The following is a 27,985-nucleotide window of genomic DNA, read 5'->3' on the forward strand; positions in this document are numbered from 1 at the left end:
GCCGAGGCAGCTGCGGCCCCGATCCCGATCCCGATCCCGGCCCCGATCCCGGTCCCGATCCCGGTCCCTGTCCCGGTCCCGGCTTCCCCGCCCCCGGCCGCCCGGCCGCCCCCGCCGCCGCCATGGGGTGCACGCTGAGCGCCGAGGATAAGGCGGCGGTGGAGAGGAGTAAAATGATCGACCGCAACCTGCGGGAAGACGGCGAGAAGGCGGCCAAGGAGGTGAAGCTGCTGCTGCTCGGTGAGGAGAGGCCGAGGGGGGGAGAGCGGAATGAGGGTTTCCGGTCTCCAGAGAGATTTTTTTGGGGGGGCAAGTGGGGCCTCTGCCCTCAGGAAGGAGTTTGGGAATGGAGAAGTGGGGGTCCCTGGAGGGGCTGAGGTGGTTCCTGAGGGATCTCTTGGAGGGGCTGAGGATCCCCTGGTCCCCTTCCGAGGGAGAAGGCACGGCTTATCCCATCCTTGAGGGGGGCCGAGGCAGTTCTGAGCTGTCCTGGGATGCGGCCCATGGGCTTTTCCCGATGGATTTTCCCTGTGCTCCCTCCAGGCTGCTCGGGGGGAGGGCGGTCCCTCCCCGGGGGGACTGGGCCAAGACTGGGAGAGGCACGGCTCATCCCGCGGGTCCGGGCAGGGAAGGGAGGGAATGCTGGGGCTGGAATTAAATTTCCAATCAGGCGGGGAGGGTAGAACGGCTCCGAGTGTCCGTGCATTTGGGACCAGCAGAGGTGGGAGATCCTGGGGGGATTAAGTGCATGGGAACAGGAGGTGTCAATGCTCTGCCTTTTGGCTTTTTCTCAGGATCTGGGAGGAGCTGGATGGAGGATTTCCCTTTAGGAGGGGTGGCAGATTTCCCTTTAGCAGAGTTTTACTGTGTTTGTTCTGTGTTTTGGAGTTCTTGGAAGTGATGATGGGAGCTCAGACGAGGCACAAACTGCCCTCCCTGAAGGCTGGGGGTGCAGATTGAGATGAGATACTGGGGAGAAATCTCTCTTTGTGAGGGTGGGGAGGCTCTGGCACAGGGTACTCAGAGCAGCTGTGGCTGCCCCAGTCCTGGAAGTGCCCAAGGCCAGGTTGGACAGGGCTTGGAGCAGCCTGGAATAGTGGAAGGTGTCCCTGCCATGGCAGGGGATAGACTGGGATGAGCTTCTAACCCAAACCAGTGTAGGATTCTGGAATTGTGTTCGAATCCTCACATTTTCTAAGCACTACTTGGGGCTGATGAACCATATGCTCGTGCTGGTCTCTGTTTTTGAGGTCTGGGTATATTTTTTTGGTTATCCTGATTTTTCTGTCTCGGAGGAGACAGATGGAGTCTGAGAGGATCCGAACAGCAGCTCTGAGTGGGTCCTTTTAGAGCAGGATGTGTGAAAGAACCATCCTGCTCCAGGAATCATTTTTTTTTGCCATTTAGCCCGTGTTCGGTGCTCCCTGCAGGAGCTGCTCCGAGCTTTGTACTTGCTGTGCCCGTGGAAAAGCTCTTGGCTGTGTGTCAGGAGAATCCTTTGTTCTCCAGGTGTTTGTTTTTGTGTTAATAAGCGACACTTGCACATTCCCTGGAATGGAATAATTCTTTCCTCATATTTTTGTATGACATTTTTCCCAAAGCACCGAAGGCTTCAAGGCCAAGATTGATCTTATCAGCAAACATGGAATGGGGGGAGTACCCCAAAAATCGTACAGTCATCAGTTGGAATGTGTTAAAAACCAGATGAGGCTTTAGAACTCAGAGCAGCAGCTGATTTTGGGTCGCTGTTGGCTTTGGATGGCAGGAAAATTTCTGCACTTCCTGGTGTGTCTGCAGGTAAGGAGCTTCTTAGGAGTAATTGGAGTGTTGGTCTGGACCTGCCTCTGGATCTTCCTGATCCCAGGTCAGGTTTGCACCTGGTTGTCACTTGCAAATCTCTCTCAGGTATTTCCTGGTTTTAAAACTGAGTGTGATAATTCCCGAGAATACCAGGGAATGCTGGAATCTCCCCACACACATCCTTGATGTGCAGGTAAAGCAGAACAGGGGATTCCCAGGACAAATTATCTGCAGTGGGAGCATCCTTTCCATGAGGCTCTAGAAGCTGATGGAAAAGTCCATGAGGATTTTTCCATTGTTTGAGGAAGGCTTTTTTATCCCACATAAAACTGTCTGGATCTGCAGGGTCTTATGTCATTCCCTGAGTGGTTTCTGCCCTTCTCAGAGAGGGTTGGTGAATAAAGAATGGATTTTTCCTGAAGTCTAGAGTCCACACATCCTTCCCAGCTCCATTAAAAGAGCTGCCCCAGTTTGAGATCTGCAGAGTTGTGATGAGCAAGGAAAGATCTGTGCCTGTGGAGAGGGAGCTGGATCCTTCCCAGCTGGAGTGTGAGGAGGCTGGGGAGGCAAGGATGGACCCAAAATCTGGAGGGCTGGAAGAGGAGAGGGAGAAGAAGGCAAATATAGTGAAATTTGGGTGAGGAGAAGTGAAATACAGCCCAAATCAGGAGATTAGGAGATACGTGGGAGAGGACAGGAAGTAAAATACCACTTAAATCAGGAGGTTCAGGAAGATAAGAGAAAGAGAGGAAGGTAGAGACACTGAAAATTGGGGGATTTGGGGAGAAAAGAGGAAGTAAAATACACCCAGAATTGGAACAGAGGAGAGGAAGTCAAATACCCCAAAATCCTGATTTTTGAGATTTGGAAGAGGATAGGAAGTCAGAAATCCCCAGATCAAGGTTTGGGTGTGTTTTCCTTTCTCTCCTCCATAACCCTTATCTTCTCTTGAGCAGGGGAGGAAGGAGAGAGAATTCCAGTTGTGTTCCCTCCTTCCAGGAGCTTTGATTTGAGGTTTTCAGCACCTTCCACCTGGGAGAGGGTTTGGATGCTGGAGGAAGTGGCCCCAGCACCTGGATAACTGCAGGATTGCTGGGATAAAGTTCATCCTGGAGCTTTTGCTGGAAGCTTCTCCTTGGGGATTTCAAGTCCCTTGTGTTGTGTTTCGCTTTCACAACTCTGAAGTTTGTTGAGCAATTCTAAGTTCTGGGGATATTTTATAAAACCAATGAATCCTGCATATTGAATAATGACTGACCCTGGTTGTTACCACCCTGTGGGATGTAATTATTGTTCCATGTTGGAATGCCACTGGCAGCTGGCAACAGTGGATTGACTCTCTGGAGCAGCTCCTGGGAGGCTGGGAACAAGCTGGGAATGGCCCAGGAGCCCTCACTCCCATTTTTCTCCTCCCACTTCCCCCCAGGAAAGGCTCCTTGGCGGGCACACGCAGGATTCTGGTGATGGGGAAACCTGGCAGATTTTTCCAGCCAAATGGAGGAGGGTGCTGGAGCTCTTCCTGCTTGGGTAGGAGCTAACCCAGATCCTTCACTCCTTGCTGTGCCTTTTCAAAGGTCTGGCATGTTCTGGGCCATGTCTCAGGGGTCTGTGTGACCCCCAGTGGTAAAGCTGGATTCCAGAGCTGTGCCATTCCCAAATCCCTGTGTAAATGATGGTTTTGTGCCTCTGGCTCTGTGGATGCACCAATGTTGGACTGTTTTTGCCCAAAACACCCTGTTATCCTGGACAGCTTCCCTGGGTTTGGATTTGCTGTGTAATTACATTGAAGTGCTGCTAATTAATGCAAAAACAATTAAAAGCATAAGTCTGTTTTAAAGTAACCTTAATCTGCATAATTCATCCTCCTCCACTACTCCAGGGCTTTTTCCCACCACTGATTTTTCCAACCTTTTTTCTTTCCTGAATTCCCCAAAGCTTCCTCAGCACTGCTTTGGTTGTGTTTTGGTTTTAGGTAGGAAAGTGTTTTCTGAGGATGCCAATGCAGGCAGAGCTGGTGCTGCAGTTAATGATGTCGTTAATTGAAGTGGCTTTTCTCGGAGCACAGCAGCTGTGCCCTGGATCCCCACTCCAGAGAATCCTTCTGGGGGTTAGACCTGGCTGCTCCTCAGATCTGCAGCTACTGGATGCCCTTGGAATGGTGATAAGAAGCTCTGTGATGGGTATTGATCTCCAGATGTTGTCCCAGCAGTGGCTGCTGCTCCACGTGTCTGGTGTAGGAATCCTGCTGGGGAAGCTGCAGGGAGCTGTTTTTTCTCTGATGTTGAAGGTATCTGGGTCTGCTGGAGGTTCCTGATGACTCGTGGCCATGGGAGGATTCTCCTCACACAGTTCACAAGGACCTGGCTCAGGCCAGATTGCACCAGGAAAGGTTTAGGTTGGATATCAGGGAAAGTTTCTTCATGGCAGAGGTTGTCCAGCCCTGGCACAGACTGCCCAGGGCAGTAGTGGAGTCTCCATCCCTGAAAATGCTCACAAAACTTGTGGATTTGGCATTTGGGACATGGATTGGGGTGCTCTGATATGGTTGGACTTGATCTCAGAGGGCTTTTCCAACCTTCACAATTCTATAATTACAATTCATTTGATAGCAGGTCAGATCTCTTTGAAGAAACAGCTGTTCTCTGGGCTTTGAGCTCCAGGAAGATCTTTCCACAGCTGCCCTGGAGGCTGGAATTTCCCTGTCCTCAGGTGTGGGAGCTGCAGCTTCCCCCCGTGTTCTCCCACCTTTCCATTGGGTGTACCCAATGTACTCCATGTGCCTTCCCCTTGATTTTCTGTTCTGCCCTTTTCCACCAAAACCAGATGCAGGGCAAGCAAAATGCTCCTTTTCTCCAGAGTGCCTGAACCCCTTGAGTTTTTCAAGAATCAGCCATGATTTATTTAATCTCCTGGAAAAGAGATTTTGTTCCACCAGGGCCAGATGCCCTCTTTTCTGCACAATGCCATTTTCCAGCTCTGGGATGGGAATTCTTCTGTCCCCTATATGTACATCATGTACTCGTGTCAGGACACAGGGGTGAGTGTCCATTCCCAGCACTGGGATTTGGGGTGGACAAATTCCAGCAGACAGCTTGGTCAAGGAATTGTGATTGCATCTATGCTTCAAGAGCCCTCTGGATACGGTTCAGGTTTCATTAAATTCTGAGGCAGAGCATTGACATAACTTTTCCCAGAAGAGCAGAGGGAGCTGTAAAGAGGAATTTTTAAATTAGATCATGGATCTAATCTTCTGGAAGTTTAGAGTGAGCAGAGCTGTGCCTGCACCTCCTGGGATGCAGCAGACACTTGTTCCCTGCAGAGGTGGGATTGAAAAATGCTCCTTTCATGACTTAAATGGGGTTTGGAGCTGAAATGAGGGACAGATGCTGATTATTTTTCCAGCCCAGTCTTTGTGGTGATCCCTGTGCCGTGTCCTTTGTTCCTGGGGATCCGATGCCTGGCTCTTGTTTCATGTTTTCCCAGTTGGTGTTTGGTCACTTCAGTGCCTCCTTTAACCTTCTCTGGTTACCAGGGTGGTACTGCCTGGGCCACTTTAGAAACAAACACTGGGGATGCTGGGACCAAGCTTGGCCTCCTGGAGCTCGGGGCTTTGGGGTCTCCATCCCCTGCAAGCTCCCAGTGTTTGAGGAATGAGCTTATCTCTCAGCAGGAGCTGCTGGGCAGGGAGAGCCTGGCTGCATGTTTGGAACAGCTCAGGATTGTTGTCCCTGCAGGAAATTCAGAGGATGTTTGACTTTTAAAAACAGGCCCAGCATAGATCACGCTTGATAATCAGGAAAACTAAGGAATATCTTTACCAAGCCCAGATCTTCTCACTCTTCCCTCTCTTTCCAACTTATCTGTTGCTTTATCATCCAACTCCCATTTTACAGGCCTTGCTTGGCTGTTTCTCTGCTGTCACCACCCATACCTGGATCCAAAGACACCAGACTTGGCCTTTTTATCCCATATCTCCAAGCACATCCATTTATCATGAAATCCTGAAACGGATTGAGTTAGAAGGGACATTAAGGGACATCTCATTCCATAGGCAGGGACACTTCCCCTGTCCCAGGCTGTTCCAAGCCCTCTCCAGCCTGGCCTTGGACACTTCCAGGGATCCAGGGGCAGCCACAGCTGCTCTGGGCACCCTGTGCCAGGGCCTGCCCACCCTCAATATCCTTCCCAATATCCCATCCCTGCTCTCTGGCAATGGGAAGCCATTCCCCCTTGTCCTGTCTCTCCAGCCTTTGACCAAAGTCCCTTTTCAGCTCTCCTGGAGCCCATTTAGGCTCTGGAAGGGGCTCTAAGGTCTCCACCCCTGGAAGTGTTCCAGACCAGGTTGGATGGGGCTTGGAGCAACCTGGGATAGTGGAAGGTGTCCTTGCCCATGGCATGGGCTAGAATAGGGAGAGCCTTACAGCCCTCCCAAGCCATTCCATGATCCTGTAATGCTGTGTGTGTGGATGAGGAGCTGTGGGGATCAGGGGGTGCCCAGGAGGCCAGAGGTGCTGGTTTGATCCTCAGCCAAGAGCCACACAACGCCTCTCCATGGGGGTCTCCAGCCACACTGCTTGACAACAGCCATAATTCCTTCAAAACACTCCTGGGGGAGATCAAAGAGCTGGGAAAACAAATTCAAATCTGAACTTGGTGCTCATAGAATCCCAGGATGATTTGGGCTGGAAGGGATTTTAAAGCTTATCCCATTCTAACCCCTGCCATGGGCAGAGGCACCTCCACTATCCCAGATTGCTCCAAGCCCCATCCAGCCTGGCCTGCCACACTTTCAGGGGTGCAGCAGAGGGATGTTGGCTGCTGGTTTGTGGCTATTTCAGCAACTCCTTAAGGAATTTCTCAGAACCATCAGTGGCCCCTCGGATCAGGGTGTAGGGGACAGGCACAGGTTCCTCCAGCCTGTTTCCCAGGAATGGTGCAGAATTCCTGGGGATATTTCAACCTCCTGAGTGGTCATGGGATGTTTCTAAACTTTAAAGTAATTGTTTAATTAAAACAGGGTTGAGACTCCAAGAGTTTCAAGGCAAAAAGGAAAACCTCTCTGTTCTGGAGCCAGCCTGGTAGAGCTGGGAATGCTCAGCCTGGAGAAGAGAAGGCTCCAGGGTCTTACTGTGCTTGAAGGGGCTCAGGAGATGCAGAGAGGGACTTTGGACAAGGAGTGTCAGGATGAGAGGGAATGGCTTCCACTGCCAGAGGACAGGGTTAGATGGGATATTGGGAAGGAATTGCTCCGTGTGAGGGTGGGCAGGCCCTGGCACAGGGTGCCCAGAGCAGCTGTGGCTGCTCCTGGATCCCTGCAAGTGTCCAAGGCCAGGATGAAGCTTGGAGCAGCCTGGGGAGGTGTCCCTGGCCATGGCAGGAGATGGAATGGGATGGAATGGGATGGGATGGGATGGGATGGGATGGGATGGGATGGGATGGGATGGGATAGAAGGTCCTTTCAACTCACACCATTCCTTCTATGATTCTAAATCTTCCATCGGGGCAGCTGCTCTTCCTGTGCATGTCCCAGGTACCTTTTGGTGGGTGAGGCCATGTCAGCTTCAGCCCATGTGCTCCAACAGTCCTAGCAGTGCTTGGAACTTCACTGACGTGATGCCAGGGTTTGTTGCTTCTGTTTTCAATATACATTCCTTACCCAAGCCTCCAGGTTTTTTTCCTGCAGAGGCAGTGACAGCCTCAAGTGGTTTATCCTGTGCCATTGGCTCCTGTTCCCTCTGCAGTGTGGCTGTAGCCAGCCCATGTGCCCTGTTTTATTTGAATGTATTGTTTTTTCCATCATTCCTGTAGAACTAGAAGTGTCAGCCTAATCTCCTCTGGTTCCTGTTGACTTTTCCAACAATAGCTGGTTTTTTCAAACCTGGTGGTACAACACTACTGCTCCTTTCTCCTTGCTGCATGTGATTCTGTGCTATCCAAGAGTTTTCCAGGTGTCCATTGAAATAAAAAACCTCAGCAAGGAAATATGGGATCTGTTACCAAGTCTGGCAGCACTGGGAAGGTCAGGATGTTGGGATATGCATTGCACACAATGAGGCTGGAAGGAGGGAAGTGCTGAAGAGGATGAGGATTGGATAGTTCATCTTTCCCCAGTGAGGCTGCACAGCTCCACAGGATGCTGGAGGCTGCTGGGGAGATGTTCCTCATGGAATACAATTCAGGAATGCAGTGCTGTGGAAAGCTGAGGAGGGTGCTGGTGAGTGAGGGGAGGTGTCAGTGTTCCTTGTGGGGTGGGATGTGGGATGAGTGTTAAATAAAGGAAATGTTTATCAGGTAGATACCCATTGTGATTTAGGGTGGTTTGAACAGCTCCTGCTCCGTGCTTCCAGTGGCTCTCAAGCCGTTGGATATTTTTGGATCTGGACTCCTCCCAGCTTGGTGGTGCTTTTGTTTGGGTCCCTTTCAGCCTGTCTGAGGGCAGCTGGTTCCATTTGGGATTTGGGAGCTGTAACCACAGGCAGATGATCCAGCGTTGCTTCCAGCCTGCTCCTCATAAGAGGGGTCCTGTCACATTCCCAGGTCTGTAACTCGCCCCTGGAGCTTCAGGTGAACTCCCGGGGTTATTCCTGAGCTGTTTATCAGGGGCTGTTGGAACTGCTGAGAAATACCCCTGGATTTAGGAGCTCACCAAGGGCTGCAACACTTCAGGAGTGGGCTAGTGGGGTTCCTGGTGAATCCCTGCAGTTTCTGAACTGATTGTTGCTGGAGGTCCAAGCCACATGCCTGTGTCAGGCCCTTCACTTTTATCTTCCTCACTTGTACTTCAACGGATTTTCAGGGTGCATCCCAGTTCCTTCCCTGCAAGGATTTGTTTCAGCAGTGACCTGGTTTCTCTTCAGAAACTTGCAGATGTTTCAGGGGCTTTTCCCCTTATTTTTGTGCATAGAATTCCATTCCTGAAGTACAGTTTAATGCAGTTTGATACAACTTTGAGAAAAAAAAGTACTGTAAGCAGGATTTTTAGGACTTTTTGGAGCAGGAAACTGGATGCTTGTGTCTGGAAGATGTAGGGAGTCTGATCTACCTCCTGGGAGAATTTTTAAAGCAAAAATCTAAGGTTGTGTGGAATTCCTCTCTTGGAATTCCCAGTCCAAGCTGTGCTTTGTTACTCTCTTCCCTGTAATCTCCAGCACATGGCCATGCCAAGTTGCTTGGCTTCCCATCTGGTGCTCCAGGAAATCCTCTGGCTTTCCTGGGGGAAGTAGTTGAATTATAATTTCCCCCCTTTGCTTTCCCAGGGCCAGCACTGATAGAGCTGGAAAGCTGCTCCAGTTCCCTCCTGCTCCAAAGGGAGAAGGGATCTACAGAACATGTACAGGGATTGTCAGCCTTGGAGGTGGAATTCCAGCACTTATGTGCTGAGCTTTTCCCTAAGAACTTGGGGTGTCACTGGGATGTTACTGGGATGGTTTGAGATGTTACTGGGATGTCACTGGCATGCTCTGGCATGTTCCTGGGTGAGGTGTGGGGGTTTGCAGAAGCTGTGATGCCTCCTGGCTCCATCTGGTTTCCAGAGGGAATAGCTGAATGCTTGTGGAAGGATGCATTGAGGACAGGGACATTGTGGAATTCTTGCCCAGTGTGTCCATGGAGTGGGACAATCTCTGTAACAGATGAGCTGCTCTTTGTGCCCAGGGTGGGATGAAGAGGTTCCCTGCTGCTATTTTGGGAAAAGAGAAGTTAAGGCTTCTGAAGCAGATTTTCCATGGGGTTACAACATTCACGCTGAGCTCAGCCCTGGTTTCTTGTGGCAGAATGTGATCCCTGTCTGGCTGTGCTCATGGGAGTAGAAAATAAAGGTTTGTTTCTCCTTTAGCAGGCAGAAATATCCCAGAAACAGCCTGATTTCCATGGGTTTGAATCCACTCTCACATCTCATGATCTTTGAGGTCTTCCTCCCTCCCCAACTATTCCCTGCATAAGATTCAGAGTTGAAGGTTTTGCCTGAGGAATCTGTAAGAATTCCAGTGTAACTCTATCCACTCTTGATGTGAATTTCTAGTGTGGAGCATCAGTTTGCTGTAGGCTGAAGCAGTGTTTCAGTAGCATTTAAATTCCCATTTGTTATTCCCCTACTGAAGGATTCAGGCACACTGGATGTAAACACCTCACATGGAGGTCCCCAGAGCTGGGAATGAAGGGTGCAGGATAAAAGCTGCTGAGTTGGTCCAATATGGATCCCTTCAGGCAAACCCTTTCCAGTGATTTGGAAAACGAGGAATAGCAGCTTGTCCAGTGTGAGCATCAGCAAGTGCTTAGAGAAGCATCAAAGGACAGAAGTGAGACCTAGAGATGTTGAAGTTAGGTCCAGAAAGGAAGAGTAAAATGGGAATGATTGGCTGGAGTGCAGTGAGAGAACCTTCTAGGCATTGCATTCCACCCCCCCTGCCATGGCAAGGACACCTTCTACTATTCCAAAATGCTCCAAGCTCTGTCCAGCCTGGCCTTGCACACTTCCAGGAGTGGGGCAACCACAGCTGCTCTGGGCACCCTGTGCCAGGGCCTGCCCACCCTCATAGGGAAGAATTCCTTCCCAATATCCCATCCATCCCTGCCCTCTGGCAGTGGGAAGCCATTCCCTTTCATCCTGTCCTTGCAGGTCCTTGTCCAAAGTCCCTCTCCAGCTCTCCTGGGCCCCTTCAGGCACTGGAAGGGACTCCAAGGTCTCCCAGAGCCTTCTCTTCTCCAGGCTGGATACCACCAGCTCTCCCAGCCTGGCTCCAGAATCATGGAATCCAGGAATGTTTGGTGGGAAGGGACCTTAAAGCTCATCTCACCCCCTGCCATGGGCAGGGACACCTTCCATTAAACCTCATTGCTTCCAGGGATGGGGAGGGCACAACTTCTCTGGGAAACCTGGGCCAGGGTCTCACCACCCTCACAAAATTTATTTCCAATATCCCATCTAATCCTCCTTTTGTCAGTGGGAAGCTGTTCCTCTGTGTCAGACCAGACATGGGCAGTGTTAATCCCTTGTTTCCCTGGCATTGCCCATCTCCTGGGCCATCCCAGCAGGAGCTCCAGCCTTCCATTCCAGAGCTCCTGCTGGAGGGGAGATGTTTTTCAGTGAGTGTTAATGAGGTGCCTTGTCTGGGTGACTCTAGCCTGAGAGAGAACCTAGACCAACAGGAAAAACTTCTTTGGGAATAACAGCTCACTGCTTGGCCATGGCTGAGGAACCACTTTGGAGTAGTGTGTTGGTGAGGAGACAGTTTGGAGGATGTGGGTTCCTACTTTCTCCCTCTGAAGTAAGGTGTGAGTAACCTTGGAGAGCAGAATTCCTGCTCTACCAGGCAGTGTATGGGGTTGAGGGGAGAAGGGAAGGGGTTAAAAGAGTCTGGTTGGAATCGGTGCTGTATTGGCAAGGTTGGATCTGATGGGGTTGGTGACAGTAGAACAGGGATTATTTTGGGATAAACTAAGGAGCAAACAACAGTAAATATGGTGCTGAGAAGGCAAAAGCAGAGAGGTCATGTCAAAAGTCTCTTCTCCGTCTGGATTCGGGGCTATTTGGGGACACTGGAGATTTGAAATTCATGGCACTTGGATCCTGGGAGTGTGGAGGGTGGATGTGGGAAATAAAAGGAAGGGTTGTATCCTCCCAGGGTGGAAGTGCTGAGTCCACAGGGTGTTAATGTTTTCATACCTCACCACAAACACTGAGCTGCTCTGGGAGAGCTGGGAATGTTCACCCTGGAGGAAGGAAGGATCCAGGGACACCTGAGATCTAAAGGGGCTTCAGGAGAGCTGGAAAGGAACTGTGGACAAAGACCTGGAGTGACAGGACAAAGAGGAATGGTTTCCCACTGCCAGAGAGCAGGGTTAGATGGGACATTGGGAAGGGATTCCTCCCTGGGAGGGTGGGCAGGCCCTGGCACAGGGTGCCCAGAGCAGCTGTGGCTGCCCCTGGATCCCTGGATACATCCAAGGCCAGGATGGGGCTTGGAGAAAACTGGGATAGTGAAGGTGTCCCTGCCTGTAGCAGGAGTGGAATAGGATGGTATTTAAGGACTTTCCCAACCCAAACCATCCTGGAATTCTATGGGTGTTTTATTCCATCTGGGCTCACCTGAGTCATCTGTCCAAATCCAAGCAGGTCCAACATCATTCCCTGCCTACAGGCAGCCCAGCTCTGCAGCTCAGGGAGTCTTGAGGCTCAGGAGCCCTCAGGCAGTGGCAGAGCCAGCTGAGCTGAGCTCCTGCTGCCACACGAGGTGAAGTCCTGGAATTCTGCTGACTTTAGGAACACTGTGCCTGCCTTTGGGACAGGCATGGGGATAGCTCTGCTAAGCTCCATAAACCAAGATAACTGATGGTTTGGAATCCATTGTCCACTGCCCTGAGCCATGCAGGAGGGACTTGATTTGGGAGTGCTCTGGGATATGGGACAAAAAAATAGGAAAAACAGGGAACTTGCTGTTTTTTTGCAGTCAGGAATAACTGATCTGCTTCAAGGGGTAATTGACCTCCCTGGGAGAGCTGCCCCCTTCTTCCAGGGAGAGCTGCCCCCCAAGCTCTGCAGAGCTTTGGAAACCAGGTATTCTTGCCATTCCTTGAAGGAAGGCTGTTGGGATGCAGAGGTGCCTGCAGCTCTGAGGTTTCACCTGGAGGTCACCCTGTGCCAGAGGGTCACTTCCCACTTGGCTGTTCAGGGCCTTTCCTGCCCAGCTCAGTGGCAGTGGCAGCATTCTGGTGATGCTGATGTACTTTGTCTGTCTTGACCTGGAGTGAGGGATGGGAGCTGCTCTGTTGGAGAAATCCTCATCCCAGTTCTTCAGACCTGCCTCTCAACTGGCTGCCCTTGCTGACCTCTGGAAACAGAGAAATTCCAGGCTTTTTCAGCTAATGAACTCTTGGCATCTGTAAATAAAATCTGGGAAGGATGTGCCAGGACAGTGTGGTGGAACTTGACTACCAGCAGCAATGCACAAGGAATATCCTACTCCAGACCCCATCAGCTTCTCTGTGGGAACTGGAAATAACACATGCTATTTTTCCTTTCAGTTTCATATGGTTAATTGGACTTTTTTTTTTGTGCTTTTCAGGTGCTGGAGAGTCTGGGAAAAGCACCATTGTGAAGCAGATGAAGTAAGTGCAAGCAGGAGCCTTTGTTTTTGTGTGAGATGGGATAAAAAAATGTGTGGTGCCCTTCTGGTTTGTCTTGGGAGTAATATGCTGGATTATTTCCTTGCAGGATTATCCATGAGGATGGCTACTCAGAGGAGGAATGCAAACAGTATAAAGTAGTTGTGTACAGCAACACCATCCAATCCATCATTGCCATCATCAGAGCCATGGGGAGGCTAAAGATAGACTTTGGGGAAGTTGCCAGAGCAGTGAGTATTGTATTTATTTCCTTAGCCTGAACTGTGTTAATGAATCCTGGAGTTTCAATCTGGAGGAGAATACATTTATTGCAAGGTGGAGTAGCAAAAAACCTTCATAACTATAGTGTATTGTCAGTACAAAATATCAGTATTTTACTGAGGTTCTGGGTAAGAACCTGTAGTAGTTTGAATGCTCAAAAAAAAAAAAATCCCCAAATCTTTCTCTAAATTATTTGAGGTTTTGGGAATTTTGAGTTTAAAATTTTGAGAGGTTTGAGGCCCTGCTTTTCCCCTCCCCTCTGCTCGTTCCCTGGCCTGTTTCTTGCATTTATGTCCAGCACTTTGAGCTGAAAGTCAGGAAGCCTTGATCCTTGTGGTGATGGGAAAGGCACAGAGTGGAACTAGGGGCTCATGGAAATGTTCAGGAGAAAGGAATTGTGTCAGCACAGAACTACCCTGTGACTGTTCTGCCTTGTGCTGCAGTTGATCCAGCCCTGGATAGTTTGAATTTATGGTATTTATTTTGGATTTATTATTCCAAGTCCTGACCAAAGGGCACATCTTCACTCATATGTTCACCCAGGCTGTTGTTCAGCTGCTGCTTTGAATCCTCCCAGAATTCTCCTCCACCTTTCTTGGTGCTTGTTGAAGCTGAGTTGGGATCCTGGAGCTGGAACAGGAAAGATGCTGAGTCCAAGTCCCTTCTCAGTTACCTGCCCATGCTGGGGTGGCTTCACAAGAGCTGAATGCCATGAATTTTCACCATGCTTTCCCAGGAAAAGGCCAAATGCATCAAACCATGAAGTGACCTTCAGAGATCCAGAAGTGGGGTCCCTCTGCATTTGGCTGTTAATACCTCGATAAAGTGGATTTGGGATCAGCACCCTGAACTTGGCACATGCAGGGTTTGGGGCTCAGGGGAGAGGAGCTGGTGATAGGAGGAGAATGCTGGGATAGTGGAAGGTCTCTCACAGCTCCTAGAAGGACCTGACAGGTCTGATCAGGGTAGGAATAAAAGCAGAGGGGGCTATAGGGCAGCATGGGGTTCCCTGTCCTAATTCACTGGATAACCTGGACAGGAGCATGGTCCTGCTCTGGCTTCTGAGGGGGATTTTTCATGCTCAGATCCCAGTCAGTCCATCCCATCTCCTGATGAAATGTTTTATTAAGAAATCAGTCTCCCTCACTTCTGACAGCTCTAGCAGCAAAAGGCAGATCCTCAAAGCTTTGGTCCCATCATCTCTCAGAACTCACTTTTGTTTCCCTTTCTCCTGTGCTGTGCCACACCAACAGAGGTTTTCCAAATAAAACCTCCAGTTCAATTCATGGTCTGTAGTAGCACATCAGCATTCCCAGCTGTTCTCTGAAACATTGCACCAAATGACTGAAATCCCATGGTTTTGGTGGGAATGGTGCCTTTGGAGCTGTGCTCCCCATGGAAGCACTGTGGCCATCCCTGATCAGGGCATCTCACCCCACAGCCTGGAGCTTCTGCCCCAAAAATTCCCTTTCTGGCTGCAGGAGATAAACAACTCCATGACTTTTGGGAGAAAACTGGATGGATGGGGTGTGATGAATTAGAACAGTGATGGAGGAATGCTGAGATGTTGGTGGGAAGGTGTCTGTGGATGGGCATCCCAAGATGTGTTGCTGTCCTGCAGGACGATGCCCGGCAGCTGTTCGTGCTGGCCGGCAGTGCCGAGGAGGGAATGATGACTGCTGAGCTGGCTGGAGTCATCAAACGCCTCTGGAGGGACCCTGGAGTGCAGGCCTGCTTCAGCAGATCCAGGGAGTACCAGCTGAACGATTCTGCATCCTAGTAAGGAAACAACACCTGCTCCTGGGCTCCTCCCAGTTCCCACAATGGTCCAGGAGGGGCCAATGTGGCTGGGACTGGGTGGGAAGGTCCTGTCTGCACTGGTCTGACTGGGTGGCACTGGGTGCTGTTTGTTTTCTTTCTATGGAATACTGGGGAAAACCTCACATGCCTTCCTTTGTGCTTTGGTTGATTTAATCCTGGAGTGGTTTGGGTTGGAAGGGACGTTCAAGACCTCGTTCCACCCCCTGCCATGGGCAGGGACACCTTCCACTATCCCAGGTTGCCTCAAGTCCCATCTAATCCTGCCCCAAACACTTGCAGGGATGGGGCAGCCACAGCTCCTCTGGGCAGCCTGAGCCAGGGCTCCCCACCCTCACAGCGAGGCATTTCATCTCATTTTGAAAAATGTGATTTTTGACAAATTTGCTGTTTTCATGGGAGAAACTTGGCATCTTGTGCTAAGGTGAGCATGGGCCTAGGTGTGCCCAGGGGGCAGCACGGCCAAAGGCACCTGGCTGGGATGAGGATCAGGGTGTCCAGCAGGACCAGGGCAGCGATTGTCCCTCTGTGCTGGGTACTGCTGAGCCCACACCTCAACCCTGGGGTCACTTTTGGGTTCATCACGACAAGAAGGACAGGGAGGGGCTGGAGCGTGTCCAGGGAAGGGATCAGAGCTGGGGAAGGGTCTGGAGCACCAGGAGAGGCTGAGGGAGCTGGGAAGGGGCTCAGCCTGGAGAAAAGGAGGCCCAGGGGGAACCTTGTGGCTCTGCACAACTCCCTGACAGGAGGGGACAGCCGGGGGGGATTGGGCTCTGCTCCAGGAGGACAGGATGAGGGAAAATGGCCTCAAGCTGTTCCAGGGGAGGCTCAGGGTGGACATGAGGAGGAATTTCTTTGTGGAAAGTGTGGTCAGGGCTTGGCAGGGGCTGCCCAGGGAGGTTTGGAGTCCCCATCCCTGGAGGTGTTCATGGAACAACTGGATGTGGCACTCAGTGCTCTATTCTGGTGGCAAGGTGTGGTTGGATCCTGGAGGTGTTTTCCAAGCTCAGTGATTCTGGGATCCCATTGAAGTGGCAGGTGCTTGGCTGTGTCACCTCCATTGTCCCTGCAAAGGGGAGCAACACTCCTAGAATTTAAACTGCCACTTTCCTGACATTCAGCAATTTCCAAAGTGGGATCCCCTCACCTGGCAGGTCAATATTCTGAGTTTTCTCCTTAGAGCTTTCCTCCTGTCCCTGTCCCTGGCATCTCACAGGCAATGCTGTCTCTAAACTGTTCTGATTCTAAAATCTTCTTGTCCTGGTCCTAAAATCAACACAGTTACTGAACAACTGGAATGTTCCAAGCAGATAAACAGGCTGCTAATGGAATTTTGGTGAAATGCCTCATTTTTTTCAAAGCCAGGTTAGTGCAGGAAGGGGAAACTGTTCCTTTGATGAGCAAAACAGTTGTTGTTTTTTTCCTCTTTTTATTTTTTTTTTTTTAACTCGCATTCTTGGTCTCTCTACAAGAAATATTTGACACTCTGAAAGTTTATTTTCAGCATTTCCAGCTGAAAACTCATCTCAGTTTAACCTTTAAACCTTGGAAAAATGAGTTGGGAAGAGCTTTGTGGAGAAGTTTTAGCTGTACCACAGCTCACTGCCTGCAAAATTTTGCTGTCCTGAGCATATTTGAGCTTGAAAATAAGGCAGAATCCTTAATTTGCAGCACCTTGGCAGGAGTTTGGAACAAGGGAAGGGCTGACAGAGCTTTCTTGGATTTGTGCATGCCTTTACAGCAGGAAAGGAGGAAATTCAGGTTCCAAGGGAGGAAAGAGATTGATGGGGAGAGGGAAAGGAAGGAATGGTTTAATGGAAGGATGTGAAGCAGAGGAGGAAAGCTTAAGGACTTGGGCAGAGAGCAAGAATGGAGCTGAAGGAGGAGCCTTGGTGTGTGTCTGGATGGCTTTGGAAGAGGAGGATGATGAAGGCAGCTGGAGAAATGGAGCAGATTGGGAGCAGAGGGTGTTATCCTGCTTTTGTAGGTACCTGCTTGACCCAACTGCCTTCCAGAGGTGGGATTTTGGAGGGTTCTTCCTTTTCCTGGGTATTTGCCACCCACCTGTGTCCAGGTGCAGGTCTGGCTGCTGTGAGGAGCTGGGATGGGGATATTGCACCCGGGATGAGCCACCCAGGCATTTCCTGAGAAGTGCCCCAGAAAATTCAGCTTCCTGTCCCAAAAGCACAGGAAGTTGCACCAAACCAACGTTATGATGCATCTGCAGCTCGGCAACTCCACAGTTGGGAAATGCTGTCAGTGGGTTCATTTCTTCATGGCAAATTCACACCATTAAAGGCCTGGTTCTTCCACAGGACTTGCAGAATTCCCAGGATTTTCCTCTCCCTGCACTCATGGCTCCTGACCTGCCTTAGCTCTAGTGTTCCCCAATTAATTCTCTTGTCCATGCTTAGAATCATGGAATATCCTAAACTGGAAGAGACCCACAAGGATCATCAAATCCAACTCCTTGTACAGGACATCCCAAAATCCCAGCCTGTGTTTGGGGGGATTTTTCTGCATGGTGAGAGCATTGTCCAAAGGCTCCTTGAGCTCTGGCAGCCTTGGGGCTGTGACCATTCCCTGGGGAACTGTTCAAGTGCCTGACCACCAAAGAGGGATGTCCTGCACTCCTTTTGTGGTGGGATGATGCAGGCTTTGTCCCACTTCTCTTGGGTATTTCACTTCCTGTCCTTTCATCATCTGCTACAAACAGCACTGAAACCTCAGTGTGAGCAGCTGTGAAATGTTCCCCATTTGCTGTTTTTCCAGCTGAAATCCAGTTCTGTGCTGTGTTTCCAGACCAGTTCTGGCTCCACATCAGATTCTGAGGCTGAGACACATGGAATGGAGGAAGAGAGGAACAGACAAGTAACTACTTGTGAAAATCAGGTGGCATCAAAAGCAAGGGTGCTGTGGCAGAGAGCCGAGCATTTCAGCTTGGATTTATTCCAAAAACTCCCCTTCCTGCTGTTTCCTGCATCACTGGGCACTTCTCCCTTGTGCAGGCAGAGATCATGCCTGTCAGAGCACTGCCCTGGCAGACTGGAGATGGTGTGGGAGGAGAGAAGGTGGAGAATAACACTAATCCAAACAATCTCTCCTGGAATTGTAGTGTTTTCTATGTTTTCTTCTTTTTTTTTTTTTTTTTTTTTCTTTTAAACAACAGCTCCTGGTCCAAGCTGTTGATGTGGAAATGTGCCTTTCACAGCACCATCTGATAAAGCTTCCTGCAACCACCCTGGGTTTTCTAGAGTGTTGCAAACATCTATTTTTTTAACTTGGCTTTTTACAACTTCCCATTTGTCTTTCCTTCTAATATGAGCAATGGCTCAGTGGTTGCCAGCTCCTGCCTCCAGCCAGGGCCATGGAGAAGCATTTGGGACCTCTGTGCACAATTTGGGAAGGGAACTTAAATCCCATCTGATTCCATGGGCAGGGACACGTTCCACTATGCCAGGGTGCTCCAAGCCCCAATGTCCAACCTGGCCTGGGACACTTGCAGGGATCCAGGGGCAGCCACGGCTGCTCTGGGCACCCTGTGCCAGGGCCTGCCCACCCTCCCAGGGAGGAATTCCATCCCAATATCCCATCCATCCCTGCCCTCTGACAGTGAGAGGCCATTCCACCTGTCCTGTCCCTCCATACCCTTGTCCCAGGTTCCTCTCCAGCTCTCCTGCAGCTCCTTTAGGCAGTGGAAGGGGCTCTGACATCTCCATCCCTGGAGCCTTCTCCTCTCCAGTCTGAACATTGCCAGCTCTCACAGTCTGGCTCCAGAGCAGAGGAGCTCCAGAGTCATGGAATCCCAGGATTAATGGACCTAAAGTTAATCTTGTTCTACCCCTGCCATGGCAGGGACACCTTCCCCTGTCCCAGGCTGCTCCAAGCCCTGTCCAGCCTGGCCTTGGACATTTCCAGGGATCCAGGGGCAGCCACAGCTGTTCTGGGTACCCTGTGCCAGGGCCTGCCCACCTTCACAGGGAGGAATTCCATCCCAAAATCCCATCTAAATCCCTCTCTGGGGTGCAGCAGGGTGAATGTGAAGGCTATTTCCATTTCACACGTCTCCAGATTTTCAAGATACTTGGAAATGTCACCAAGCACATAATGCTTTAAAGTGTTTTTGTTCCTAGTTTTGATACTTTTCCTGGATTTCAGGCAGATCCCAGCCTGTGGAAGCTGTAGGTAATTATCTGCAGTCTCATGGGCAATTAGCAGAGCTCCTGATCAACCTTTCTCTAGTCCTGCCTGTCTCCTCGTGTTCCCAAATGCCAGTTCTGGCCTAAATTCCCCGACATGGTGCTGGATGAAACCTAGATAATTTCTAAGTGGGGTTTTTCATTCTCCTCCTTTTCTCCCATCCCCTTTTTCCCCCCTCATCTTATATCCCTCCTCTCCCCTTTTCCTCTCCCCTCTCTTCCCCTCCCTTCCCCTTCCTTTTTCTCCCTCTCCTCCTCTTTCACCCTGTTTTTTCCCTCCCCTCTTTTCCTCCCTGCCTCTTTTTCCTGTTCTCTTCTTCCTCCCTTCCCCATTAAGGACTTTCAGAGCTATTTGTGGCTTTGAAATTCTTCTTCCCAGCACTAAAAGGAGTGACTTGTAAGGAAATCACCATTCCAAGGTTGCTGTGAGCAGGATGAGGAGAGGAGCTGTGTTATCTTTCCTGTTCATTTCCCAACATCCCTGTCCTGCTGTTGGTGCTTCCTGGAGCTGTGGGTGTGGGATTAAGACAGGACTGGGTTGATTCCTGATCAGGCTGGAATTCCCAATAGAGTGTGATCAGAGAGCTGGGAATGTAGAGCCTGGAGGAGAGAGGGCTCCAGGGAGACCTTACAGCTCCTTTCAATACCTAGAGCTGGAGAGGGGCTTTGGACAAGGAATGGAGTGACAGAAGGGGGATGGCTTCCACTGCCAGAGGGCAGGGTGAGATGGGATATTGAGAAGGAATTGTTCCCTGTCAGGGTGGTGAACCCAGAGAAGCTGTGGCTGCCCCTGGATCCCTGCAAGTGTCCAACACCAGTTTGGATGGGGATTGGAGCACGCTGGGACAGTGGAAAGTGTCCCTGCCCATGCCAGGGGTTGGAATGGGATGAGCTTTAGGGTCTCTTCCCACCCAAACCATCCTGGAATTCTGGGATTCAATGATCTCTGCACACACAGGCATTGTGCCAGCCTGGCACTGGATGTCCCAGCAATGCTTGGAGAGTCAGCAGGACAAAGGAGTGACACTGTAGGTTTGATCAGCACTTTTTTGTACTCGGGGCCTCATTTTAAGCATGAGAAAAGGAAAACAAACCCAGATTGGCTTTTTGGAAGCTTGTGATGTTTAAGGATGAGGAATAGCTGGCTCTGTAAACACTGGGAAGGAGGGACACAGCCTCAGCCTGTGGGGGTGAAGGAGGTGGTGGGGAGGGATTGGAGGTGCATGGGATGAGGGGAGACACAGCGAGGTCTGTGTTTGTTCTCAGAGATGTTTGTGGGGTGTCTCTGGTCAGCTGGGGGCCAGGAGCCACTGGGGACAAGGAGATTCAGACTGTGCTTTTCCAGGTTTTTGGGGTATCTTTTTCAAGTTCCACTTAATCTGAAATACAAGTGGCACTAGCTGGGCTCCACAGCCTGGATTTTTGGGAGGGCACAGCTGCTTCCTCTGCCCACACTTGGCAGGACTTCCAGGCAGAAATCCCCTTTGCTGGGTTTTCCAACCGCTTGTATTTCCATGGGATTTGCCCTTTAGGTCTCTCTGGAATTTGTCTGGCAAAGTTTATTGTTTCAGGCAGCACCACTGAATCTGATATGCCTTATTCCCTGATTGAGTTTGTTTGATGGGAGTTTGCCAGCTCTATTCCCTCCTCCCTGGCTGCTCCCAAAGCCTTAATTAGGAATTAGACCACTTTCAGTGCCCAAACTTCCAACTGTTGGGATCAGGTGCTTGACAGCTTCAGCTTGGCCTTGGCAGTGCTGGGATAAGAGTGGGACTCTATCTTAAAGGACTTTTCAGCCCAAACAATTCTATGATTTATCACATCAGTGGTGTGACCTGTATCAAAGCCAGGCTTTGAGGAGCTGCTGGGCCAGTTCTTAGCATTTCCAGTGGCCTTTGATACATTGTGTCTCAGCTAAGCTTACAGTGATAGGAGAGAGAGAGAGAGGAGAAAAAAATCTGGGCATGTTACTGCCTCAGCAGAAATATTCCTTGGTGGAAGCTGAGGAAGATAAATACCTTCCAAATCATGTTTTACTAAACTGAAACTAAAGCCAGGCCCAGCCCTGGTCACACAGCAGCTTGCAAACCTGCCATCTTTCTGGGGATGAGGGATGAGAAGACTGGCTCTTCCTGGACTAAATCCACTGTCAGATGCCAGCTCTGTGGGAAAGGCCCCGTGGCACCGGGCAGGTCCTGGCAGATCATTGAGCTCTGTGGTTTGGAAACAGGGCAGGGCTCTGCAAGTCCTGGCCAAGGGAATGCTGGAGCTGTTGGAGGAGGGATGTGTTGCTGAGGTTCCTAGCACAGCTTCCAGGCACATGGGAAGAAGCAATTCCTGGCTGACAATGGATCTGTGATAATAATGTGTGATTTGGGAGGGTTTATTACACCCATCAGAGCCTTTGTGCCCCTGAGCCCTCCCAGTGACACAGGGCTGGGGTGATTAAAACCTGCTCCCCAGAAAGAACACTGCCTGTGCCATCCCAGCAAAGCTGTGGGATCCGTGTCATCTTTGTGAAAACAGGAGGCTGAGCCTGGAGGGAAGATGAGCTCAGAGGTGTTGCTGGCTGGAGTGGGATTTCTGATCCTGCTGGGAATCATCTGTACCTCGTGCTGGTGTGCCTGAGAGCTGAACTCCTAAAGGAATGTGCTGGGGCTGGAATTAGTTGAGGTTTTGATGGGAAAATTTTTGCAAGGATGTGGCTTCTTCCAAGGCTGTATGCTCAGAGAGTGCTGTGTCAGCTTGTTGGGGAAGGAGGTGACTGAATCTGCCTGGTTTGGGATGGTTTTTAAGGCTTCATCCATCCCTCCCTCCTGGCTCCTTTGACGCATCCCTGCCCTTTAACAGCAAACCCTTGGATTTATTGCCTTGTGCTTTGAAGCGAGAGACCTTGACTGTGGATTGCCCTGGGAGATCCAGCCCTGGCACAGCTCTGCATTCCCTCCCTGCCCTCCCCAGCCAGCTCAGCTCCACCAGCACCACCTCCAAGGTCATCCAGGGAGGAGTTAAAATCCCCAAACCCCCAAAACATCCCTCAGGAATGCCCCGGGGGGTTGTTTGCTTCGAGGTCTGTGCTGTGTGAGGGAGATAAATAAATTCTGTGCTTTGTTCTGCAGTTTATAAAAGATTCATGGTGAGGCAGCCGACTAAAAAAAGCCTCTTGTGTTGTCTCTTCTGGTTTAGTTACCTAAATGACTTGGATAGAATATCCCAGCCGACCTACATTCCAACACAGCAGGATGTGCTGCGGACCAGAGTGAAAACTACAGGAATTGTGGAGACTCACTTCACCTTCAAGGACCTGTATTTCAAGTGAGTGAAGGGCTCTGCCCGTGCCCTGCACTGGGGGCACATCCCACACTTGCTCCTGGTTGGACTGTCCTCCTTCCCTCCGTTATCCCTCTCCGCTGGCATCGCTCACTGGAGAGACTGGTTTGACTTTGATTTGCCTTCTGTTCTTTTCAGCTGCTTTTATGTTGGAATCGCAGACACAGGTACTGAGTGCTCGTTTCCAGGATCCAATCCCAAACATAATACTAAAAGGACACTGACTGGAGTTTGAGTTTGACTTTAACCCTTTCCTCGGAGCAGAGGAACCGAGCCGTGTCCGCAGCCAGGCTGTGGCTCCGGGATGCATGGTGTGCTCCATGTGTTCTCTGGGAATTGCCAGCTTGTGCCTGGCACTGCAGGGGCTGGGACTTTGCTGTCCCCTCTGCTGATCCAGTCCCTGCCAGGCTGTGGACCCAGCCTGCTCCTGGCAGTGTCCCTTTACATGTCACTAACGAGCTTCCTCTAACCTCAGAGTGGCTCCCGCTGCCTCCATTTGCTGAGGCTGCATCCCCTGTTCCTCGCCTTGGATCCCTGTAGTTCCCCTTCCTGCTGCTTAGGAATTCCTTGCTTTGGATCCCACGTGTGCTCCTGACAAACAGCTGGAGCCCCACAGCATTCCTGTGCTGGAGTGTGGCTGTAGGACAGTGTAGTGCCTGTGGCTCAGCCTCCTTCCCTCTGTCTGTGCCAATGGTTTGGAGCCTTTCCTGCTCACATTCCTAAAAAGCATCTGTTGGCTTATTTAGAAACGGGATGTGAAACACTGATGGAGTTGCAGCAAAATCCAAGTGGTACTTCCAAAATCCAAGGGTTTTAACAGGATCCCAAACTGATTTAGATTGGATGGGACTTTAAATCCCATTCAGTCCCACCCCCCACTATGGGCAGGGACACCTTCCACTGTCCCAGGTTGCTCCAAGCCCTGTCCAACCTGGCCTTGGACATTTTCGGGGATGGAGCAGCCACAGCTGCTCTGGACACCCTGTGCCACCCTCACAGGGAAGGATTCCTTCCCAATATCCCATCTATCCCTGCCCTCTGGCAGTGGGAATCCATTCAACTTGTTCTGTCCCTCCATCCCTTGTCCCAAGTCCCTCTCCAGCTCTCCTGGAGCCCCTTTAGGCACTGGAAAGGACTCTCAGGTCTCTCTGGAGCCTTCTCCTTCCCAGCTCTCCTGGCTCCAGAGCAGAGGGGCTCCAGTCCGTGGAGAATCTCCGTGGTCTCCTCTGGAGAAGGAAACCTTTGCACAGTTTTTGGGAGAACAGCATTTTGGCTTCCCAACTGTGCAATTTAAGAATATTTTTAACAAAAATGCCAACATACTCTGCATCATCAATGTATTTATGCAGCTTCTGGTCCATCCAGGGAATAACTTGTCTCCCCTTGGTGATGGATTGGGATTAGCATCTCCAGAGTGTTCCTTTAATCATCTCCACCCTCCTTCCTGATCCCTCCCAGAGCCATTGATCATGTACAGGGCCCCAGAAACACGAGGTGCTGTCCCAGAGGGATTTGCTCCACAAAGGGAAACAGTAATCCATCAGAAACCCTGGTGCTGCCAGCTCTGCTGTGATATTCCATGTCAGACATTAATAATGGGATGGGGAAGCTGCAGTGACTGGAATGGGGATGAGCTGAGTTGTCAGGGATGCTCTTCCTTCGTGGATCTCTCTGTGCTAATAGCAAATGATTCGAGCCATGTAAATATCCTGGGTTCTCACAGAGATTTCCATCTTTCCTTCTAGATCAGAGGGTTAAATAGAACATGGGAGTTAGTTTGGGATCATTAAATCCCCCCCTGGACAGCTCCTTGTCTGCTCTGGGAGCAAATCAATATCTATGACTTAATAACTCAGATATTAACTTGATTTAATTAAATCCCAATCCTGGGCTCTCATCAAAATATTTGGATGAGCAGGGGGCTGGAACTACCTGTGACACAAATTCCTATTTAATTAGAAATGAATTCAATTTATACAGAAATTCCATAAGCACTGCTCAGCCTTTAACCTCCAGTACCTCCGATTATTTTTAAATACATGAAATTATTTCTTAACCCCCTTAATTTCCTCCTGGGTTCCAGCAGGAGCTTGCAGATAGTGTGTTCCCAATAATCTATTTCCCTGGAGGTGCTGTGAGAAAGTGTTTGGAGTCCAGTCAAGCCAATGGGTTGTTGCTAAGGAAATAGGAAAGAGAACAAAATCAGCAGAGCTCTGAATGGTGACTTCCAGTTCTTCCTGCTGAAAACCAGAATCATGGAATGGTTTGGCTTGGAAGGGATATTAAGTCTCACCCAGGGACACCTGGAACCAGACAGGCAGGGACACCTTCCACTAGCCCAGGTTGCTGCAAGCTCTATCCACCCTGGCTTGCAAGAAAACAGAGGATTCTGATTTAAAATCCCCTCTCCCAAGAAGGGAATTTTAAAACCCCCTCTCCTGAGGGAAGCTCCCGAAACCCTGCGTGTTCCATCCTGCTGCTCAGCCTCCCCCAGCCTTGGGAAGGCCAAGGGGGGGCTGTGCAGGAGGGCTGGGCACGGCTCCTGAGCCACTTCTGCCTCCCCCAGGATGTTCGACGTGGGAGGGCAGCGCTCGGAGCGGAAGAAGTGGATCCACTGCTTCGAGGGAGTGACAGCCATCATCTTCTGCGTGGCCCTGAGTGACTACGACCTGGTGTTGGCTGAGGACGAGGAGATGGTGCGTGGCTTGGGATTTATGGCTGCAGGGAAGGGAGTGGGAGCATCCTTGTTCCATCCTGCACCAGGCTGGAATGTTCCTGGTGTGCTCCCCCCGTTAAATTGTCTGAGAGCTGCAAGGACAAGCACTCCTTGGATCAGCTGCTGGAATCTTGCCCCACAAAGTGACAAATACAACCCATCCGTGAGGTTTTCCACCTTCCTGGTTGCTGGGAGATGCCTGGAGTTGTTGTCATGGCTCCTTCCCTGCGTGTGTCACGCCAGGAAGGAGAGGAGGAGGTGACCTGTCCCCCTGTGCTCCTCCTGGGACAGTGGCAGTGAGGATGTGGCAGTGACACCCCAATTTAGAGTCTGGCCTGTACAGCAGAGCCTCTCTCACCCATCCCACCCTTCTCTAATATCTCTCCCGTTGGATTTCCTTTTCCAGAACCGGATGCATGAGAGCATGAAACTCTTTGACAGCATCTGTAACAACAAATGGTTCACAGACACCTCCATCATCCTCTTCCTGAACAAGAAAGACCTGTTTGAGGAGAAGATTAAGAAGAGCCCGCTAACAATCTGCTACCCAGAGTACACAGGTAGGCTGGGAACACTGGGATCATGGGATCATCTGTGTCACCAGGCCAGGAATGAGTGAGTCAGAGCCTTGCACAACCCAGAATCAGATCCAAACTTTTGCCCCAATTCCTTCCCTGTGCCTCGTGGACAGCATCTCTGGCCTGTTCAGTTGGCTGGTAGCTCGTTTTTTTGGAAGAGCTGTGTTTGGGAATAACTTTTGTTCTTCCCTGGAATAAAGTGTTGCATTCCAACAAATCAAGGTCACTTCTCCATTTCCACACCTTACTGGGACAATAATTCCATTTAAAGTCAATTTTAGAGGCTGTGGAACTTAACTGTGCCTTGCTCTTGCTCCTATCCACACTGGAGTGTCCATCTTCAGCATGGTTTGTTCTGGAGCCCATCCCTGCTGAGGTTCCACACTGGTGGAAAGTTTTACCCAGGCACTGCTCGAGGCATGTACATGTTTAAAAATCCTCAAATCTCTTCAAAGCTGTTGATTTCTGTGATTCCCAGAGAAGCTGTGGTTTCCCTGTCCCTGGAAGTGCTCGAGGCCAGGCTGGACAGGGCTTGGTGTAGTGCAAGGTGTTCTTATTCCTGATAGGGGGTGGAACAAGATGGGATTGAAGGTCGTTTGCAGCCCATGACTCCCATGATTTGTTACTCTCTGTGCAGCGTGGCTGTCCCAGCACACAGCAATCCCTGGATCCCATGTCCGAGGTCACTGCCCAGGGAATAGACTTCAGGTATCCCAGAAGGAATTAATGGTGGATTTGGCTTTGTAGCTGGATAAGGCAGATGGTTGCAAGCAGCTTAGTATGGACTTAAAAGCTCCCGTGAGGCAGTGGGCAAAGCCAGGGATCCTGTCCTTTGCAGGCTCCAACACGTACGAGGAGGCAGCTGCCTACATCCAGTGCCAGTTCGAGGATCTGAACCGGAGGAAGGACACCAAGGAGATCTACACCCACTTCACCTGCGCCACCGACACCAAGAACGTCCAGTTCGTCTTCGACGCCGTCACCGACGTCATCATCAAAAACAACCTCAAGGAGTGTGGGCTCTACTGAGAGGTAAATCCAGCTCGGGGTGTCCTGCAGGGAAAGGCTCTCTCTGCTCCCTTCTACATTCCTGGTTTCCTTCCCAGTGTTTCTGCCTGGTGAGCCCCAGCCTCTTGCTGCCTCGTGGGGACAGCGACGAGCATGACCCAGGAGCAGAGAACATGTGGAATCCTGGAATTCTTTAGCACAATCTTCTGTCTTAGGGACCTTTTATTGCTGTGGGATGTGGAATTAGGGCACAGTGAAGCCACGTAGTGGGAGTAGATCCTCCTGGCATCGTTGGACGGCGTGGTCTCCGGGATGTGCGGTGGATTCCAGCTGGATTCCAGACCTTGGATATGTAGCTTTCTCTCTTCCTTTGGTTATCAAGCCACCACTAGTCTGTTTTTAAGGTTATTTTTTTTTTTTCCATCGAGAAAACTATAACTTTACTAAACTTTATTTCTTTATTTGCAAACCTTGTTTTAAAAATAATAATAATTAAAAAAGCAACAAAAAAAAATCACTTAACTATGCACATGTGAGCAGATCCTGCAGAAAATATTCCTCTTAGCAGGAATTCCTTGTTTTTAACACTTGCTATGGCCAGGATTTAATATTTCTGCAGCTACTAAGGGATCCTTAGACCTTCAGCTTTTTTTCCATGTGTGATTTGTTACCATCCTGCCCCCCCAGGCTTTGGGAAAGGCTCCTGCAGCAGAAGGAGGGTTTAGTTTCTGTTGGGGGTTTGAGCCCAGTTTTATGCCAGTATGGGAAGGGATTTGTGCTCAGCATAATCCTAGCTCAGTGGGGAGAGGAGCTGAGCCCTCGCTGGGGGAAAAACTGCTGCTTCCCAGGTCCCAAATCACTGATTCCTGTGCATTTTTTGGGATGAAAACGGTGGATTATTCTGTGCTGCCTTTCCCATGGCCCTCCCTGCCCAGCCCTGTCCTGAGCATGCCTTTACTTTGTCTGTGTGGTGCCAAATCCCTGTTTCCCGCTAGTGCCATCCCTAACCAGTCCTACATTCCTTTGCTGATCCATGATTGCATCCAGACTCCTCCCAGTTTGTCATGTGTACAGTTGGATCTGTTAGACTTGTTGGCAGTATTAAAATGGTGAGTAAAGATTGTAGCCTTTTCTCCACTTTATTCTTCCTT

At 50.3% G+C, this 27,985-nt stretch overlaps 1 protein-coding gene across 2 annotated transcripts; it reads left to right on the plus strand.

Moving 5' to 3' along the window:
* GNAI3 (G protein subunit alpha i3) lies at positions 1–27,959 on the plus strand. Of its 2 annotated transcripts, none has more exons than XM_014872836.2 (9): positions 1–240; positions 12,864–12,906; positions 13,013–13,154; positions 14,807–14,964; positions 22,389–22,517; positions 25,099–25,228; positions 25,655–25,808; positions 26,665–26,858; positions 26,933–27,959. In XM_014872836.2, the coding sequence occupies exons 1-8, from the start codon at positions 123–125 to the stop codon at positions 26,853–26,855; spliced, it is 1,065 nt and encodes a 354-aa protein (XP_014728322.1). In that variant the 5' UTR covers positions 1–122; the 3' UTR covers positions 26,856–26,858; positions 26,933–27,959. The 2 variants fall into 2 exon arrangements, with proteins under 2 accessions (XP_014728322.1, XP_014728323.1); XM_014872837.2 differs by having other exon boundaries at positions 27,050–27,959.
* The last annotated feature ends 26 nt before the right edge of the window (positions 27,960–27,985 follow it).

This window comes from Sturnus vulgaris, chromosome 29, assembly GCF_052056855.1.
Source record: "Sturnus vulgaris isolate bStuVul1 chromosome 29, bStuVul1.hap1, whole genome shotgun sequence".
In the NCBI taxonomy this organism is placed as follows: Eukaryota; Metazoa; Chordata; class Aves; order Passeriformes; family Sturnidae; genus Sturnus; species Sturnus vulgaris.